This window comes from the organism of the source record quoted next, unplaced genomic scaffold, assembly GCF_019419815.1.
Source record: "Pyrus x bretschneideri cultivar Hongxiangsu unplaced genomic scaffold, Pyrus_bretschneideri_v1 Contig13, whole genome shotgun sequence".
Lineage (NCBI taxonomy): Eukaryota > Viridiplantae > Streptophyta > Magnoliopsida > Rosales > Rosaceae > Pyrus > Pyrus x bretschneideri.
In genome coordinates this window covers 4,270,635-4,291,583 of record NW_025999424.1, presented here as the reverse complement: position 1 = coordinate 4,291,583, position 20,949 = coordinate 4,270,635, and the positions used below count along the sequence as shown (strand labels likewise).

The 20,949-nt window shown below is 36.7% G+C and overlaps 3 protein-coding genes across 3 annotated transcripts; 1 reads left to right on the top strand and 2 right to left on the bottom strand.

The window, feature by feature from the left end:
• Positions 1-2,798: 2,798 nt before the first annotated feature.
• LOC103962770 (transcription factor HHO5-like) lies at positions 2,799-5,160 on the top strand. The gene is made up of 4 exons (XM_048578759.1): positions 2,799-3,339; positions 3,462-3,735; positions 3,870-3,946; positions 4,814-5,160. Exons 2-4 carry the CDS (start codon positions 3,465-3,467, stop codon positions 5,012-5,014), a joined length of 549 nt encoding a protein of 182 aa, XP_048434716.1. The 5' UTR covers positions 2,799-3,339; positions 3,462-3,464; the 3' UTR covers positions 5,015-5,160.
• A 3,034-nt stretch (positions 5,161-8,194) lies between these two features.
• LOC103962730 (formin-2) lies at positions 8,195-10,262 on the bottom strand. Its single transcript, XM_009375491.3, has 2 exons — positions 9,953-10,262; positions 8,195-9,370 (listed from the first exon to the last, which is right to left on the bottom strand). Exons 1-2 carry the CDS (start codon positions 10,131-10,133, stop codon positions 8,439-8,441), a joined length of 1,113 nt encoding a protein of 370 aa, XP_009373766.2. The 5' UTR covers positions 10,134-10,262; the 3' UTR covers positions 8,195-8,438.
• Positions 10,263-13,859: 3,597 nt separating this feature from the next.
• Positions 13,860-20,608, bottom strand: LOC103962731 (AUGMIN subunit 5). Its single transcript, XM_009375492.3, has 10 exons — positions 19,760-20,608; positions 18,861-19,403; positions 18,139-18,274; positions 17,629-17,787; positions 17,229-17,438; positions 16,847-17,032; positions 16,323-16,482; positions 15,265-15,460; positions 14,752-14,884; positions 13,860-14,496 (listed from the first exon to the last, which is right to left on the bottom strand). The coding sequence occupies exons 1-10, from the start codon at positions 20,284-20,286 to the stop codon at positions 14,368-14,370; spliced, it is 2,379 nt and encodes a 792-aa protein (XP_009373767.2). The 5' UTR covers positions 20,287-20,608; the 3' UTR covers positions 13,860-14,367.
• Between the last annotated feature and the right edge of the window lie 341 nt (positions 20,609-20,949).

The window sequence follows — 20,949 nt, the reverse complement described above, 5'->3', positions numbered from 1 at the left end:
TTCAAATGAGAATACATAAATGAACGAAGAGAGCAAAGCATATGAAATAAGTTGTAGCCCATAATACAAAGCTAATCTTGTTATTGAAATTTGTTATTTAATTGTGTTATGTATATTTTAAGAAGTATTATTTAATTTTTGAATAGTTTTTGTTTATATGTATGCAAGTATTGTATAACACTACCATATTATAATGAAGGGGGAATTTGTAATTTGACAGAAGAATAACCAATTACGTAGAATTCAACGTATCATTTGTTAGGAAAGAGTCCTCTCCGGATTTATACATCTAGAGCCTAGGGATTAAATGATCCAGACCTTTAAATTTTGATCTAACGATTAAAAGCAAAGAAATTAGTAAAAACTTTTAAAAACTACAATAATTTTTTGCCGTAGAATCAAATTTTAAAAGTCCAGATTATTTGATTCCTGAGCTTCGAATGCATAGATCCGGAAAGAATCTCTTCCACATTTGTTATTCATTGTCTATCCACGATGGACGCTCCGTAGGCCTGGAGTCACGCTTAATTGATCTAATAATGCATTATTTTAAAATTCGGCTTAGTTATAAGCTCACACAGTACACATTATTGTTTTGCTTTCAATTTTTATAGAGTTTTGTACATATTTATAACAGTTATTTAGAACATTTTGGTTCTCATATTAAATGCTGGATATGTATTAGTAAATTAGCGCTTTGATTCAATGCCATTTCTTTTCTTATAGTTTCGAATTTCCCTAAATCATATTGACAGAAGAAAAAAAAAAGATTATTGACTATATTCATGTTGATTTTGATTAGTGCTTTTTATTATAAAAACATTATTTTTATCACACATTTGTATTGGTGGACCTCACCCCGTTACACAAATTATGTCCCATATAAAATGTGACAAGTGTAGCATTACTCTTTTCACTAAGTTTTTTAGGCTAACAAAATACACTTATGATAAGGGTAGTGATCTCGCACTCCCCTTTTTTGTCTGTACACTCTTCACAATTTTTTGCTTCTAACTTTTGAATTGTCACTTAGTACTATGGTCTAGTGTGATTCCTCTTCACTTGTAAGTGAGAGAGGTCTTAAGTTTGATTATCGCCAAAGGTGAAATCAAACCATATTATTATGACAAACTCATTGTAAGGCTTAGCACACTCCCCATTCCTTAGCGTAGATATTATCATTTGTCGAAAAAGCAAAATTTTTGAATTGAATAAATGAAAGTATAACTAAAGAGGGAAAAGAAGAAAAGTACAAAGAGAAAATAAGCTAATTTATATAAGAAAAAACTTATGTAAGGGCACTCGAACCACACCATCCATAGAACAACTCTCACAAACAAAGTAAAATCCATTATATTTTAATTCCACCCAACCGCACATTGATCTTACCTAGTACGAGAGTTGCTCTTGTTTGGCATCATGTGAAGTTTCCCTCCTTTTCATTAAAGAGCCTTCTTAAAAAGGTGCAAGTCGGATAAGGATGACAACTCACGCATAGCAACGCATTCTAAGAGGTACTCAACGTGGATGAATATTATTGTGGAAAGAAAAAAGTGTTTCCTTTCGTATTCATTTATTATGCATCCATTATTTTGTGCATCTTAAAGTCGAGAATCGAACTCAAGACGTTATAGTAATGGTGAATAGTTCAAATACTATTTCAGAGTTTCAATACCAATGACAGTAATTTCAAATTTATTTACACCAACTTGCTCCTATTTTGGAAATACCATGTGATTAGGAAAATATTTTTTTATATATGGACATGAATATTCTTTTGGAGAAAAATGTATATATGGTGTAAGTTGGCAACCGTTTCTAAATTAGAATTTTTACCAAGTCACTTCCTCATTCCATACACAAACAAACAGATTAATTAGTTGGAATTTATCAATTAATTGGTTGGAATTTATCAATTAATTGGTTTGGAATTTATCAATTAATTGGTTTGGAATACATAAAACCTACTTTTTTTTCCTTTCTAGTTTGTACTTCTAATTTATTTTTTAATTCCACAAGACAGAATTTAGTTTTCAAAATCTAACAGAGTGTATGGGAGAATCTGCAATTTAAGTAAACCTATTCTCTCGTTGGGATTTCCGAATGCACTTTTTGTTAAAGCAAATGGCATCAATTGAATTCTGTGGATCTCTTCTTTACTTTTCACTCCTTCCTATACTCTCACTCTCTTTATATATACCAACTCTCTCTGTCCTCTAGTCTCCACCACCAACCAATATTTGTGAGAGAGAGAGAGAGACATACCTAGGTAGCAAGATCGGCCTCTAAAATATAGAGTAAAAAAAATGGCTTCTTCAAATCATCTTGAGCTTACATTGAGTCTTAAGTTGGCAAACATTGAAAATGTTTCACAAAAATTGTCTGTTTTAAATGAGCACCTTCAAAAACATCAAGAAGAGCTTCGTAAATTAGAAGCGTTTAGAACTGAGATGCCTCACTCTGTGCTCCTCTTGTCGGACGGTGAGCGCGTTATTGTTTCCAAATTTACACATCCGGGCGGCCCTAATTTATTTATTTTTCCTATTTATCTTTAAGAATATAGTTGAACGGTTTGATATATGTTAAATTGATTACCTCTTATGGGTTTATTTGATTGATTTTCTTTGCCTCATTGGCTGCTTCTGATATCGGACGATAAGCATGTTAACTGTTTATTCCACATCCGACCGGACCCTTCTTTTATCTTTTACCCTTTTTCTCTTTAAGAAAATAGTTCAATGGTTTGATCTATGTGAAGTTACCTCTCCTGTGGTTATTTTGTTTTGATTTTGATTTTTTTTGCTTCATTGTGTACTCCTGTTACCGGACGGTGAGCGCGCGCGTTATCTGGTTTTCCTTAAATTTACACATCCGACTGACCCTTACTTTATTTTATTTTCCCTATTTCTCTTTTAATTAAATAGTTGAAGTACGGTTTTTTACATGTAAAGTTACCTCTCATAGATTTGTTTTGATTTATTTGTTTATTTGTTTTTGCCTCAGTGCATCATACTGTGAGAGTGTTACTTGTAATTTGTACTGAATTTTACACATGCAGCCGGCCCTTATTTCATTTTTTCCCTATTTCCCTTTAAGGAATCAGTTGAAAGGTTTGACATAAGTAAAGTTACCTCTAACGGGTTTACTTGATTTTTTTTTTATTTTTTTATTGATTTTTGTTGTTGTTGTGATCATATAGCTGTACAAGTCCTCAAGAATGAGATTTTAGAACTCTCCGATCATCAATCTGAACGACGGAGTGCGTTCAGAAAATACAAGAGCTCATCTCCTCCGTTCAACCTTAAGCCATATGGCATAGATACTACTGATCACAAGCAGGTAAACATGGTGATACAGACAGGCAAAAGTTCATCAATAACTTCATTTTTATCTGGTAGTGTGCTTTTTGATAGATTACAATGTATCTAACAATTTAACTCATTTTAATTATTTTGTAAAAGGTGATGACTTTCCAATGTTCCCAATCATCTAGTCAGATGGGAATGATGGTGAACAAAGAGCCGACAAGCCCTACGCCGTTCCCATGCGATTTGAACATGGCGGCCGACGATTTTGAGCTAGAGTCAAAACCACAGGCACAACCGGAGTCCCAGCCACAGCAACAGCTTCCACTGCCACTAGCGCTGCCAAACCTGAAGAACAAAAGGAGGAGCTGGACGCTGGAGCTCCAAGCAAGGTTTCTGGAGGCCATGAGTTTACTTGGAGGTCCTCAAGGTGAGGCAAATGAGTTGTGTCAATATATTCATAGAATTAGTTGAGTCATTTTTTTGGTGGGATATGATATCTAGGACTGCAGGTTTTTGGCTTGATGCTAATATGTAGTTTGTTATGTGCTTATTGTTGAGCAGAGGCTACTCCAAAGCAGATACAAGCTGTCATGCAGGTCGATGGGCTAACCCACGACCAAGTCAAGAGTCATCTGCAGGTTGGTTTGAAACCTTGAATACAAATATACTCTTGTTTTTGTTTTTTAATGCAAGCCGTATTTAGGAGATGGAGCTTCGAACACAAGACTTTGGATGTAAGATAACCAGTAGTTCTTAACCACTAGAGTGTTGGATTCCAATTGTCATTCTCCTTTAACTCATTTTCTTAGTAATTTTAGTGCAATTTATTAATAAACCAATTCCTATATATTGCATAGAAATACAAGCGATAAAATGGTATGTGATATTTGTTCGAAGTGCTATATACGTGATAGGAATAACGAATTGAAGCTTAATAAACTTTTAGGCTCAATATGACCCACTATTAACATCATCAATATTGCCTTTAACTTAACCACTTATGATTAAAAGCTTTGGTGATATTATGAATGAAATCTTCCATAAATAAATGATATATCTTGTTATGTGGGACTAATTCTCATCATTTATGTTAGCTTTGCAGCCTTTGCTAAGTGTATAAGCTCAAGAAACTCGTTAGAACTAAAAAAAAATCCATATTGGTTATGGTTGTACGTACGTTACACGTACATGATAGGAAGCCAAAAATATTTGCATCAGCACCCAATACCTTTGAGTTATTACAAAAGAGACCCAGATAAAACTTTAACTTGGCCGGATGAAACAATGCCAATGCAAACAAAACCAAACTAGGCCATTTACGCCTATGGTCCCCAAATCATGTGAAGTTTGTTGTCTATCTATATTATATCAGGTGGATTAGTAACATTACGTCGCTCATAAAAATTTCTTCAAATATTATGTTTATTGTTGCTAGACTTTGATCTCCTTGATGTGGTGCTGAATCTGATGGAAAATACATATCATCCTCTTTGTGGGTTTCGCAGAAGTACAGACTTAACAACCGAGGAGTCCAACCGGCCTCTGCCACAAGTGGCCAAAGGGCACCCCATTTCTACAGGGACTATTGGCAGCAACAACAGCAGCTCGATGCAAGCAACGGTGGAGTAAGAGTTGGAGTAGGGTCTTCAAACGGTGGCGGTAGAAGCAGGGACATTCCAAACAAGAAAGCAAAGACAAGTCGGTAATATGTGGTGACAGATGATCTGCCGGCATATTTATATTTTGTTGGTGTGCTCAAATATGGGCATGCCCAAGAAGGTTCTCTATTTTGGTCAATTGTACTCTTTATTTGGGAAGTGATGTAGTAGTTAAAATGCAAATAGTTCAACATTTCAACATTTATATACTTTTGTTATGCATGAGACCGTGATTTGTAGTTAAAGGATGAGAATGTCATGTTTATTTATTCGTTTATCTTTATTTTTTACAAATTCATATAGGTGCCATGTTAGAAATTGCATTTAAAAAAAAATGGTAAAAGGTAGAGCCATGGTGGTAATACATATTCCCCTAGCCACCATGGCTCTATCTTTTACCATGGCAATGGCATATAAAATAATTCTACACGAGAAGATGACATAAGTTCTCGGTATACCGAAAATATATTATTTTTGAGACGTATTAGAAACTATATCGAATAATTAATCTTGGCAACGGCATTCAGTCAATGCTATTGTAGGCTGCCCATAAATTTCATAAGTGGAAAGAAGTGAAGGCTATTACAATGATGTCCTATCTAAAGAAAGGAAGACAAAAAATGAAGTGACCAGCAGCAAAGAGTGCTTTTTGTTGTCCACAAGCAGTTGAGTGTTAAGAGGTATTGTATACTGATTCAACTACTGGTGTGTAAAGTTTCCTAAAAACAATAGTGTCTGCAAATCTGGGTTTAGCGAAGTGAGTTAGAGCAGTGTACTTCGCCATCTGTTAAAGTAAGTTTCTTAATTATTATAACAAATTAATATATGTATATAAACCTCTACAGAAATGAGAACCGGTGAGCTTGATAGCCAAGTAAAATAAGGCACCCGCCGACTTTGAGAGGAAAAAAAAAAAAAAAAAAAACTCCCGAGCAATTCACCCAGCCTAAAGCAGGGTACTTTGCTTTCCTCTCTCTGCCTCTATCAGATCAGTTCATCGACTAGTCGGACATCCCCGGTTTTCAGATTTTTGTTCATTTTCATTCCATGAAATCAATCATTATAACCAATCAAAAGCTAATAGTTTAACACCGTATGCACCCAAGTTCGAATCCCCTCTCCGAATTTGTTGTAAAAAAACAAGTGTCCAGAAAATTAAGAGCAATTATACCAAGCAATTTGGAACATATATAAAGCTTGTGATGAAAACTAAGAGGATCAAAACCGAAAATAAAATAATTGTCATGTGATTCTTACGATTTGATCTTGGCAATGGCATTCTGTTTAGGAAGTTAACAAAGGGGCTCTCCAAATCCATCATCTGAAATTTTTGAACTTCGACTATTTTCTTTACTCCCCTGGTCACCACCACCACCATCAGAGGCTTCCAAGTGCTGCCAAACAAGCTTGAAGAACCTCATCAACTTATTCTTCTCCATAAGGGTTAGCCTCCTGACTTTAAATATTGCTAGTCCAGAGTCCGGAAAATTCCACAACTCCCCGACATCGTCGTCAAAAATGGAGTTTACTTCAATGCTTGTGAAATCCACATAGTTTGATATACCTGATTTCGTCAGAAGGTCTATGGCTTTTTCTGCACGAAACAAAACCCTAGGGCCACTAAGGTAATGCGGAGTCTTTTGGCGTCATGTTGTGCAAGGACTTGAGGGGCATAGGTGACGGCGTCTCAATGTTGGACCGTCGTCGTTAAGGACTTTATTCGTAGCTTTTGGGAAGGGTTGCATGATCATCCGTTAAGATTTCCTTCCTTTGCAAGGAAGGTTCCAGATAGAGAGAACTGACTTGCAGACTACAAATTTGCTTGAAGTTGGACTAACAATTGTGTATGAGCACGCTAATTTTCATCATACAAACCAGACCAACGACAAAAAATTCATACAAGAATTAAAACTTAATGTTAAATTGTTAATAGTATTTGCGAAAATATAAGAATAAAATGTACTGATTAAGTTAAAATCATAGAAGGTGGCTCAGATTATGGTGAGTTTTCTCACCATAGTGGAGAATGATTTTGTGCAAGCAATCCAAAACCCTAAACCCTAGTTACAAAATTATTCTCCGAAACCCTAAACACTAAACCCTAAGCTTTTATCACCTACTTGGTCGAAATAGGAGTTGAAGTCGATCGAACTCGGATGAAACAGAAAGGTATGTGATACGGCTCGTCGTACTCGACGTCAACCTGTATGACTGTGAATTGCAGAAGCAACGAGTTAACTCGCTATGAGCCCGAAGAAGATGACCTAATTCTGACGTCGTCGTTCCGGACAGATATTTGCCTTCTTTTAATTTGCTGAAATGGCTCATTTCATTGGTCTTTTAACTGGTTCTCTCTAAGGGGCCCATATAGAAAATATGACCGACTCACTTCAGTTTTCTCTAGGGGGGGCCATATAATATTCGATAATAATTGATATAATAATATTTTAATCTCTAAATCCATGATTCTCTCTTTTCTTGAAATTTTGAATTTCTACCCTACACTTATCATTTATTTAATAGAAATAGAACTTGTCAATACATGCAGATTCGTCTCTATTAGAGAGAGAATACAAATAATAATATAAATATTTGGTAAAAATAACATGTTTCACGAATTAATCATATGTTATTAACTAATGGGTGATGCTATCTACAAACTCTTGTACTTCTCACATGCTCTCTTAATTTTTGACAGTCGGATCAAATGAATTGAAGAAGAACAAATGATAAAAATCAACAAGAAGTGTGTGGGAGATAAAAATGGTTGTTTAGAATAATCAAATCGTATTGTATGGCTGTACTCATATTTGTCTATGTAAGAACTTTACGAATTAATCACTTCACAGGCAATACCTTAAGCTTCCTTATTTTATGAATGAAACGACTGCTATGTATATGCAGTTATGCACCGTACTCTTGCTTGCTGAAAGCTTTCTTTCATTTGTTTTCCTTATCCATAGTTTGTTTTGAAGAATCTCAGGCAACCTCATATGGGTCGATTTTTATTCTTCGTTTGGAGAGTAGTTGAAACTTGAAATGCATACAATTCAATATTTAAGATATTTTTTTTCTCTCAAAATTTGTGATATTTTTGTATATGTATGGGGTTATGATTTTTAGTTAAATTCTTGTTACATATAAGAGTCGAATAGTATTATAAAAATAGTAATGCAAAATCACATTATAAATAGGGATTCTTTACAAAGTAAATAAAAGTCTGTCAGATGAAAGGAACCCATAGCCTTATTCCAAGTACAATAATTCTGTGTCCACCACATGCTCCTTACAAAAGCACAAACATACAACGATACAAAACCCTACCATATAGAACATATATCCTTCTGATAATTGCACAACCAACCATACAGTGTTTTATACATAATTAAAACCTTAAACCACCATGTAAAACACATTATTTGGAAAATTAATTATACATGATTCATAGTTAAAATATATTAATTACTTTAAATCAAGGTGAAGTACTTTGTTTTGAAGAAGATGCTGGGGGAATTCCGGGGATCCGAGGCATAGGTGGGAGTGGGACGGGGAGTGGAGGGAGGAATGGGATGATTGGTGGTGGTGATGACGGCGATGGAGTCAAACCAGGTATAGGTGGCAGGTTGGGAATCAATGGTGCTGGACCTGCTGGTGGAGAACCAGGAAGGGGGGGCAAATTAGGGATTAATGGAGCTGGTGGGGGCTCAAGTGGATTAGGGATAAGTGGAGGGGGCTGAAGTGGATTAGGGATAATTGGTGGAAATAAAGGTGGAAATATAGTGTCTGGATGCGCTACTTCTTTATTATCACCTAGTTGCTCATTCTTTGAAGTTTTGGAGTTGGAGGACACAGATGAAGTTTTTACAGCAACAGGGGGCGAACCTGGAATTCCAGGAAGTCCTGGGAGTCCTGGGACACCGATTGGGATGGGAGGGAGAGGAGGGAGTTGTGGCAGTGGTGGAACAATAGGGATCTTAGGGACGGGAGGTAGATCAGGCATTGTGGGGTTCACTTGAGAGGGTGATGGGAATTCCAGCTCATCAGTATGAGGGAATGAGAACTTCTGGGAATTTAATTTCTTGGAATTCTGAATGCTGGGTTTCTGGTTGCATAAGGTGGGTTGTTTGAGAGGCTTGAAGGTGAAGAAACCAGCAGAGAATATATGAGTCCCTTGCTTTCTTGCCTTGAGGTGTAAGGAAGAGGAGGTAGCTGATGAGGCCACAGCACAGTAGGGTTCACTGCTGCTGATTAGTTTCACTGAGCATCCTTCAATTTTCTTGACATGTTTGCTCACCGAGAATGGCAGAAGGACTTTGAATTGTCCATGGCTATTTGTTTTCACTTGTGCCTTGAAACTTTGTTCTGTTGAACTCCCATCTTTGCATTCCACTCCAACAGAAGCCCCTGCACAAGAACCTCGTAAGGTTATTGATATTTTCGAAAATGCATCCACAACATGTCTGTACGTTTTGTTGACTCACAAAGAAATCGCCACGTTGTTGATGACATATTTACTGGACGACAATGATATCGACATATACAAATTAATGAAATATCCTCCATCTTTTCTTTTAGAGAAATAATAAATAATGTTGGAAAGAATTTGTGATTGAAAGCAGAATCCTGCCGCCAAGGAGAGATTTTGTTGTAATTGATTTATGTTATTTACTTTTCTTAGTTGTATAGTTGACTCAGAGGAAATATCTGTATAAAGGTTTTACAATCAGAAGTAATGAAATTATTCTGGCCAATTCTATTTCTCAGTCATTTTATCAGATTTTACATTTCGCCTTTTGTACGCCTTTGTTTATTTCTTTCTTTGATTAATTCAAATTCAAAGATCAAAAATAAAAATGAAAGTACGCACAAGGAAAGAAGCGCCGGGCGTATGGAAATCATTGAATTGACGTTTGTTCCATAGCCGGACTACTAAATAAAAAGAAATTTGATTCAGAACTTCTTGAAAATTTGAGATGAATTTATTACCTGAAATGAAATGGCTGGTATGTGAGAAATCCTCTTGGAAACATGTGTCACAGTAGACAGTGCCCACAACAACTGCAGAAGGATGGTTCTTCTCTTGGCTAGCCTCTGAAGGAGTATGAAATGTGAGAGTAGCAACCAGAAAGATAACTGTAAGAAACCAAGACATGTTTTTAGAGCCCATCTATTCCCCCCTCTAAGAAGTTCTGATGTTCTGGACTCTAAGAATAGGTTGATATAGGCTGCCTTTTATATCAATCGCTGAGAGCTTATAACTAATTAATATAAATATTCGGTAGGATTATACCCTTTATTAGGCATAGAAAAGGATATGCTCGGTGTTGGAATTTGTGTTTTATGTGGGACTTGGAGTCTCACATCGCCCAAACCTTCTTTGAACATCACCTTTATAAGTGAGTGAACTCACTTATAGTTTGAATTGAATTGGGCTAAAGCCATAGACCTTGGGCCTTAGACTTAGGGGTGTATATATTAAATGTCAAAGATGGGCCTTGGGCCTTGTACCTCTTGGGTTCAGATGGACGAAAAACACGAGTTACGTTTTTGATTTTTTGGATTTAGTTTTTTCCAAAAGGATAAAACTGATTGAACAGTTACATTCGGTTTTTATTTTTTAAAAAACTGATAAGCATGAACGGTTGTATTTGTTCAATTTATGCCATTGTATATATGGCAATAAAATCAGAAACTGATAATCAATTTCATTTTCCTTCCTCCATATTTCACAGAGAAACGCTCAATCAATTCGCCAAGAATCCAAGTTCGTGTGCAAGAACTTGGGTTAGATAGTTGTATCCTGCAAGATAGACGTCCATTTGAACTACTGCACTGGTGTAGGGGCGTATTTCTGTCTTAGGAGATTGCTACTGCAAGCCTCTATCTTCCTAACCAAGTCAGTGTTTTGTGGTTTATTAATTCAGTTTTATTAATTGTTTATATTGTAAGATATATATATATATATATATATATATTGTATCCTTGTGAAATTTATATTCGAAATAAACTGTAACATTTGATTGGTTCTAACACTCGGCTCTTTATTACAATGCATGACACGTACGCAAAATTAACTCAACAAATTAACTGTGATTGGAAGATAAAAAAAAAAAAACCACTACTTTCGAATTTTATAGCCCGGGTTCCATCGAGCTTCATTATTTCACTCATGGAAAAACAGTGAACTGCAAACTAGAAGAAGTAAATGTAGCTAGGTTTCGTTTCCTACCACCGAACCATACAAGAAAAAAAGGTAATAATTGTGAATCTGTGATGGTGGGGAAGTAAAAAGAAAAGATGCCCCTAATTTTTGTTTTGCTGGTGCTTTGTTTATTTTATATTTATTGAGGTTGTTTCTTTGTGGTGTACGAATGCCAAACAGAATAGTTGGGTCCCCGTTGGTTCACGAGATAAGTAGAGTGGCCACATATTTCATGAGTCTAAAGCTGTACACTATCAACAACAACTGCAGGTTGCTGCATGTATCCATTCATGTTTTATCTTCACACAGAAACATATGATGCATGGGCGCCTACCATTTGGTTAGAAACAGGTAGATAAATCGATATTTATGACATTCTTGTGAGATTATATATAATCCGTGTAGTCGAGGATATCTCTCTTTGTATCTATATGATTAGCTTCTACTGTATTGGCTAGAAACATACCAATATATATGATGTGGTTGAGAGATTTATAAGTAACTAGAAATATTTTAACTTTAACTCTTAAACTGAATAAGAATTGTAGATACAAAGAGATATATTAGCGGTTGTCTCACGTAACATCATTAATACATGTGAAAAAATAAAATAAAAAACTGTAGCTCACCAAAAGTAAAAAGGCAACTTTCCATGGTGTCAGAATATGGTATTTGAGCAGGATTTGGATCCTCTCCTAAGCCAATGGAGAGGATCCTCCTGATCTATCATTGTAAACCGTTGAATTTTTATCCAACGGCTACAATTATTATAACTTTAAAGAGACCTCCCTGTTTGTAGCCGTTGGATAAAAATCCAACGACCCACGATGATGGGTCAGGAGGATCCTCTCCATTAGGTCAGGAGAGGATCCAAATCCTTTGAGCAGGGCATAAGATCTTATCATGACAATTTTTTAGAAGTTCATGTTTGTCATCTTTTCTTTCTTCTCTTGGTTTGTACGACATCTGTGTATTACTATTTTGTTTTTTGGGATTCATCTTTAACGATAAGAAAAACTGAATCATTAGCATCATTATTTGAATTTGCTTTAAATTATCACCAGCAATTGATAAAGCAATAGCAAAAGGGCAGAAACTTCGACTAACCTGATGATGTGTATAACATCCAAATTAGGGTTTCCTCTGTACACTCATGTGTTGGTGTTGCACCCAGATTCCTCTTGCATCAACACGTTCTTTTCCTTCCCACAGTCTGTTTATTTTGTCCTAAATTCAGTTTCCTGCTTTGTGAGGAAACCTAGGGCTACTTCCACGATTCTCATTTTCCAATAACTGCTTGGAAGTTTGGTGAAAAACATCGGTGTCACCAGAAATATATCCTCGTTTAGAAATATATTACTCATTACGTGCTAACGACAGTCGTACGTGTCACACTCGAAATGTAAATGATATACTTTGTGACATGCAAGAATTCCAGGCACAAACTCCATCATAGTACTGTTAAATGGACCCTGCACCGGAATTGACAAATTGTCTCGCAGAGTATTGCATTGAGCTGCTAACAAACCCCCAAACTTTCACCGCTTCGTTCTTTGTCCGTCCTACAATTTTTGACAATGTAAGGCGGTTTTTGAAGGTCCCAGGTATATCTACGAAAACCACAAGCCTCTCCGTCCCCACTGCTATCTTGTGATAACAATGTTTTTCTTTCAGACAGTGAAAAATCGGTGGCAATTCAGTCGTGTTCGTGTCGATTCACAAATTGATCAAGTCGACATAGAAAACAATAATATAATAACACAATAATTCTTAATATTCATACAATGAAAATAGAAGTTTTCACTTTATCAATATAATAGAATATAAATAATGTAAATATTTATCTATTAATGTGTTGTTTTCGTAACGAAAAAGATAATGCATGTTGAAGTTAAAGAAAAAGATAGTTCTGTCGCATTCCCCGTCCTTCACGGGTCCAAAAATACATGTCATGTGTTCTCCTCACGGGCGAGTTTAAGCCCTGTGGGGGAATGAGGTGGGCTGAGGTTTAAGGACTTTTTCGTATATAAGTGTCTCCAATTTCCAAATGGTGTCAAACTTGAAACATATAAGATAAGACTGATTATTATGTTTTATTTATCTTTGCACTGGGTGGTCTATTATTATTGGAACCATCATCAATATGTCACACTTTGACCTGGCATTTTCTCATTCTATACCACTTGATTCGACCTACCAAGAATTAAAAACGAAAGCTGTTATTAACACTTTCTATTATAATTATCATTGTCTATTCATAATAATAACGACAAGATGCACAGACGGGTTATTTCAAAGTGCTGATAACAAATCACCTGAAAAATATTAGACACAGTACTCGTAGCTTTAAGTGCATCGGAGTAGTAATCAAGTAGATGAAAGTATAGAATATGTTTCTTTAAACCAAACCTCGATACAACATTCATCAAAGAGATACAGCCATATCTCTAGGTCGCTCACCCATTTCACAATCGTTGTATTCATGCTTCGGCCATCTCTCTAGGTCGCCCACCCCTTTCACAATCGTTGTATTCGTGCTTGAAAAACAACCGCATTCAATTTGGCATTCCAACATATAGTGTATGGCAGCAATTTTCATCCGCACAGTAATGTAACTAGTTCTACATGTGATGTTTCATCATATGGAGTTGTCAATTTCTGAAACAGGAAGACAATTGGACTGAAGTGATATTATGCCAAGCGGAAGCCTTCCCCTTCATTCAATAGAGGACCAAGTCATACATTCAATTTCATACTGCAAATTAAACCTCTACAATTTAAATCACTCTTCTCTCCCAAAAAAAAAAAAAAAAAAAACCCAAGCTATAAAGTTTATGATACAACACATCCTTGTCTTTCTATACAAAACTTAACCAGAAGGAGGAAAAAAAAAAAAAAAAGGAGAAAAATTCTGGTCTGCCGGTATAACAAACTTCAAATCGACTAAGGTCAGGACCTGTTCCTCCCGCCGGCTACCCTCCTCCGCTGCTTTTCTCTCCTCAAATCGAAATGTAGAAGTGCTATGACATCCGAAGTATATGCCTCCACTTCCTAACTGTACCCCGTACACGTATTGCCTCAGGCAGGGATGCAGGTTAGTTATGCAAGTATTTTGTACGGTCTTTGAAGTGGCAAATTTGATCTGGGAAGACCAGGAAGATCCTGAGAAAATCTTGCCTGCTGAGTACTCAAATTATATTCACAAGTGCTCCTGATCATAAAATGCAAGGAGCTGCTTCACATGATTATGCCAAGCAGCAACGTTTAACCCATCGACTAGGACCCAGTCAACAACGGTTGCTGCTGGTTGCTCCCACCATTCGTCAAGCTGCAAAAACATATTGCGGTTGACAATTAAAGAGGGCAAAATAAACTCATACTCCTATGGTAGAAAGATACTCTGTATACAACCATACAAATGCAGACTAACTCCACTTAAGCTCCATTTTACGTTATTTACCCCAAATTTGGGACTAATGTAAAAGAAGATAAATTAATTCCAGTAACATGTGTGCACGGTCACATGCATGCAGGTAAACAGGCAATGTAATGGCAGATGATTCAGTTTACGGTGGTCACTCACCAACCCCCTAACATAGTTGCAATCTTCCAAGCACTTCTGAGCACTCAAAATTGCAGACTTAAGTTCGGGCAACCATTTCTCCATGACAGTTTTCTCTTGCTCAGCAGCCACATTTAAACAATAACTCGTTGTCCTGCAGAGTAGTCGACAAGAATTAAGTGCATGTTAATCTGAAAATTGAGTCAGAGATCTACAATGCATATTAATATGTAGAACGAATTTAACATAGAATCAGAGTTATACATCCTGAATTTTGGCAAAATATTACAACAAATAGCAATCTATAATGTATTTAGAATCTGGATGAAAAAAAGTCATAACATCTAGCACAGGGAATCCTGTACATCTCAAAAGAAAGAAGAAAGCAGTTTCTGGTATTTTTCCTCATTTCACAATCCTTAAAATGGAATTCAAGTTTATATTATTTGACCGAGGTCTGCTTACTGAAACTTTGGGATTTGGAAGATTACATGACCTAGATTCCTGTAAAAACAAGGCAACGTGAAGTTTTACCTTTCATATTCTTGTTGAGCTCTATAGGCATGGTTCAACAACACATGACCACTTTCAACAAGATCCTGTCGTGTATGAACCAAATTGATTGCCTTTGCCAAGTCCTCCAACACACTAGCCTCAGAACCACGAAGTTTCAAACAGAATTCTAGGGACTCTAGGATTGATGCTAAGGCAGCATCTGAACCCTCCAAACCTGTTTACCCGGTAAATGTAAGTTTGTATTTATACGATATTAAAAAATAAAAAGAACCGAAAGCACCTATCAAGCAGACACACAAACAATAAGATAAAACAAAATACCACACGAGAACATGCATATGGTAGCATTCGTGAAACTCAGGCTAGGCATCCTTAAGCTTAAGGAGCAAATTCACAAGCCAAAATGATTATATTCATTTTACTATAGGTACAAGTGACATCTGTAGATATTGAGAGAGCACGGAATCAACAGAGCACCATTTAATCAGAGTTCTAATTTCATGTTCCAAACAAAACTCCTTCGTACCTAGGTTCAGGAAAGAATAGCAACTGAAGATTATTTCTTATCCTGATTCCTGATATAAGATTTTCATAACCCCACTCCACACACCACCACTCCCCCAACCCCGCCCCCCCCCAAAAAAAAAAAAAAAAGGGTGTGAGAGATAACTTATTCATAGTGTCCTGCCTACTGGGGCTTAAGATTATTCAAAACAAGATCCTTGCAGGCTATCATGTAACAGCACTCCATACTCACCAGCATAAAATCTAACCGTCCAGTGAGTTTTACCAATTTATTGAAAGGCTGATGCATTTTGTTTTTCTTTGTAAGTGCGATACTCGGCTCATCGCTATTTTGATTCAAAATAACTGATTCTTTCTCCGGTTTCCGCAACCGTAACCATTTGTCACCATAACACACTCAACTCAAAAAAGAAGGCAAAAGAGACCTTCTGTTGCCAAGCCTTGGATAAATGGAGAGGAAGTATTTCTTCCAAAACCAAGCCTAAAACGAATGCAGTGGCCTCTAATCTTAGGCATTCCTATACTATCGTAGCAGATGAATGAAGACTCACCACCAGGATATTGAAGGGCAGCAGATATGCGACATATGGATGGTATTGCTGATGGATCCCTAGCACCTGCTTTTGCAGTTAATATAGCAGCATTTTTTTCTGCAGCAGCAACAGCTTCAGGTCCAGTAGACCCATTTGTACCCATGGACTCCAATAGTGCCTGATACAAAAGTAATTAGTGGTTACATCGTTACATACACAGATTATACAAGGTGGACAACAAAAGATAGATTTGTATTTACTAGCCAAACAACAATAGAAAAAGTTCAAGATATTCCTAATATTACACAAACTATAGAAGTCATAAAATTTGAAATCATACAGAGATTACAGACCGATTATGATTAGTCCCTAATAATTCTGATAATGGTCATAAGAAACAGATTTATTGATTTTTACCATTTCTATAAGTAACAGACAGATTCAGCTATAAAACAATCATTCGCCAATTTAAAAATAAAGAGTTATACTTAGAAGAAAAACAATTCTTTAATAATGATAAGCCACAAATTTACTCAACAAACCTGTGGAGTTGCTGGAAGCATGTAGAGGCTATTATCAGGACTTTGGTCAAAAGCAGAAACTTCTCTTTCAATAAGATCTTTTGCACTATTTGAAAGATCCATAACTATTGTGCATGCTGGAATAATAGTGCTTGATGCATACTCCCGCGCGGATAATGGCTGCTGATTCCAGAACGCAGCAGCATCCTACCAAGTACCAAGTTGACAAAAATAATATTAGAATATATTCCTGACGGAGAACAAAAAGAGATAAGAGAAGCATTATCCTAGCTGCCTCTATTGAAATATTCTACCATATGATACGAATAACATATGAAAACTATGCAATTGGTGATATATGAAGTGGTTAGCAAATTGGCACTAACGAAGCTGAGATACTTACCATGTTAACTTTTAGTAATGAAGTATATATGATTTCAAGTTCTGATCTGCGGGAGTCAAATTCTTCAATCTTCTTCCACTTCTTTTTCAAAGAATCTTCAGCTTCTTTCCTTTCTGCGCATAATTTATTTAAGCGTTGTATTTCAGACATCAGCGTATTCAAGCTAGCCCTCAAGCCAGCAACTTCTCTTTCTTTGGCCCAAACCTCCAGCTACACAAAGAAAAGGGAAGACTGTAAAAACAACAGATGATAACAAAGTGCAGACTAAAAGTAAGCTGGTATAGAGTATAGAACTATCAAAAGGATCAAAAGACTGAAACTATTCAAACCTGTCACCCATGGTGCTATTTCCACCCAAACTATCGGAAATTAATACATTTAATATGCAAGGAAGATTTACCTCAAGTTGCCTAAGACTGCCCACATTTTGTGATGCTCCTGAAGAAGCTACGTCACTATCGCCATGCAAGCGTTTTATAAGTTTTTGACACAGACCCCTAGCTTCTGCAGCTTTGTTCAGTGCATCTTCAGTAGCCAAAAATTGTTGAACATGTGCTTTCTGTGAACAATATATTCCAAATAACAAGTTAAACTCTTGAAACAATGCACAATTCAGAAAACAAAACAAAAGCAGAAATGTAAGGGTAAAATAGAACCAAACAATTCTTTCATTTAAACAATATGCTTGTTTATGAAATTAGGGATTAGGCCAACTATTCTTTGTGGGGGGGTTGTTTGGGGGGGGGGGGGGGTGGCGGTGAGGTGGGTTGGGGAAAGCATTTAAAGCAAGAGTAGGAGCAATGTCTCCATGTTGTGGAAATAAGAATGTTAAGATGGATGATACAAGTGAAAAGAAGAAAATATAATTAAATATTAATGTAAAGGCTACCATCTAGTAAAAGAATATAACCTGTCTTTCAAGAAGTTGAGTTCCTCTAGAAGGTGCATCAACTCCTATCTTTCCATTACCATAAAGTTGATAGTGTAATGGTGAACTCACATCAGGAGAAGAAACATCAATAACTCGGTTGTTCTCATACTTGTACCTGATTAAGGAATTCATGAGACATTAGCCAAGAATACGGAGAAGAAATGAGAATTCAGACACAGAAATGATCAAATTTGAAAAAGGTACACATTATTTTTTAAATCAAGCAGCTGGATGTTGTAGACTTTTAAACACCTAAAAATAGAGATTCAAAAGACCCAAATTAAGTTACTCACAAGCCTGCAAATCAATAATAGTATAGATATGCAAGCATGAGACTGTATCCACAAGGATTACTTTAAAACCAATTTACCAGTTAATTACGCCACACTTAATTTAAGAACGAAAGTTGATTGATTTGAAAGAACAGATTAAAGAAAACTTCTTTTAATTGAATATCCTTGCAAAGACTAAGGATAAATGTTATAAAAACATGACAAATAATGGACCTATCACTGCAAGTATTAACAAAAAGAGGGGGGAGGGCAGGGAGACCATATTAACACCAATCTTTGGCTCAGTGACTATTAAAAAAATACAAAGAAGGTATCTTGTAGTTGAACAGCCTTGTCTGTAGAAGATAAGGCAAGGAGAAAAGTGAATAAACTCCTCATATCCAACAGGACTGACAAGGAAGTGTTTACCTTAAAGTTTCTGCATCAGCTCTAACATCAATTGTCTCTATCTCTCTGGAAATTAGAGATTTCAACCGTGACGTGTATGAAGTAATTGCCTGAAGCAATTGAGGAGGATTCTTCAACCCATTCACTATTGCAGCTCTGACCTCATCAGGTAATTCCCCATCAAAATCAAAACCTAACTTGGCTGCTTCTAACTGAGGATTCAAATGAATACCACTTCCTTCATATGCAGGAAAAGAACTGCGAATTTTTTCAATCATATGTGCTGCAAGAGATTCACAGGCCTTTCGGATGTTTCTTTCCCGAGTGGTTTCGATAAGAAGCACATCATCTGCTGCTTTACTGCCCTTAAGAGTTGAATAAACAGCTTCCTTTTCACTGTTTGAACCAAAGCTGTTAACCAATTCAAGAGATGAATCAACACCTGACCTTTGAGCATCCCTTGCTTGATTAACATAATAACGAAGACGTTTATGATACTCTGCAAATATCTTTTCCGCTTCGTCACACTGTTGATAGTAAGCCTCCAACATTACTTGCTTATGCCTGCATCAAGATCAAGGATATATCAACATAGCCCGCAATCTGCATTGAATAACTTGAAATACTATCCTGTGGCTGTGAATATCATTTGAATTTACACGGCCTTCCAAAAAAGGGGTTATTTTTTGTTGTGTGGATCAATGAACTAAACACAAATTTTCAAACAACAAGACTATTCTCAAATAAACCTTGCAAAGAGGAATAGCATCGTGTTTCCTCTCTAAATAATCTACATAGCTCATTTCATTCTTAAATATGATGATAATGACATACCACGATAAATTTAACATTACAAAACAAGTTTTCAACCCAACCAAATCATGTACTGGAGTATGCAAATGTTTAAAAAAAGCTCAAACCTTTTTTTAGAGCGTTCATCAAGCATCCTCTTCCGTTCAGCCTCAGCCCTCGAAACCTCCAACATTCTGGCCTTCAAATCCTTCCTCTGTCTCTTCACAATGTTCCTCAATTTCTCCACCTCCTTTACCGCCAAGTCCCTCTCTTGCAGCGCGGCCTCCCTGGTCTCTGCCGCACTCGCAGCCTCCCCAAGTTTCTCCTTTCTCCTACCCCCTTTACTTCTCGTGATCTCCTCCTTCCCCGCCTTTGCCAATGCGCCACCGTCCCCTCCACCGCCGCCACCACCATGTACCGTTATATTCCTTCGAATATTCTTCACCGTATTCTCAGACTTCACGCGGGTAATCAAGAAATTCCAAATGGGTATCATATTCCCACGGCAAATCTTCCTCAGCGAGTCGATTGAGGGCAACTGCGATTTGCTAGAAGCAGCATTGTACGGACCCAAAGGCCGGTACCCCATTTCCTTCTGAAGCCATTGCAATATCGCCTCCGGCTGGGCCGCAGAGCTCTGCGCCGATCCCTGCATTCTTCCGTACAAAACCTAGACTCTCACGTCTCCACAAAGAACAAACGTTTCGAGAACTAAATCCCCATCTGCAGCGAACATTCAAAACCCTAATTCGTGCAGTGGTGAACTGAAATTGGAGCTAAATTACTTCAAACGCCTCACACTGACACCGCTATGAGCGTCGGGAGAGTGCGAAACGGAGCGGCTTGAGGGCAATGGAGGTCTCCACGATGGTTTTTGAGAATTAGGGTTTGGAATTTGGGGGAAAATGTTGGAGAGGGAGAAGTGGATCTGAGACGTCGCCGGCGAAGAGCTATAGGCTCAACGGTAATTTGATGTATTTAAACAACCGAAACAAGTAGCGTAAATTTTGTTTGATTCAAATTAAAATTTACGACAAGGCGTACGGTGGCCATCCCAATTTTTTAACCTTTTTAATTTAATTATTCAATTTAATGCTTCACACGACATATGGTGATGTGTGATTTTTACTTTTCACGCAATTTCTTACTTCTCGCCCATTCTCTGTTATCTTCTGTTATTTTTTAATTTATTTAAATCCTTATTTGATTTTTTTAATTTATTTTATCCGATAATCTAAAAATATGTATTCAATTGGAATTTTAAGGGATTTTAATTTTTTTAATGAATCTAATGGTATTCAATTAGAATTTTAAGTGA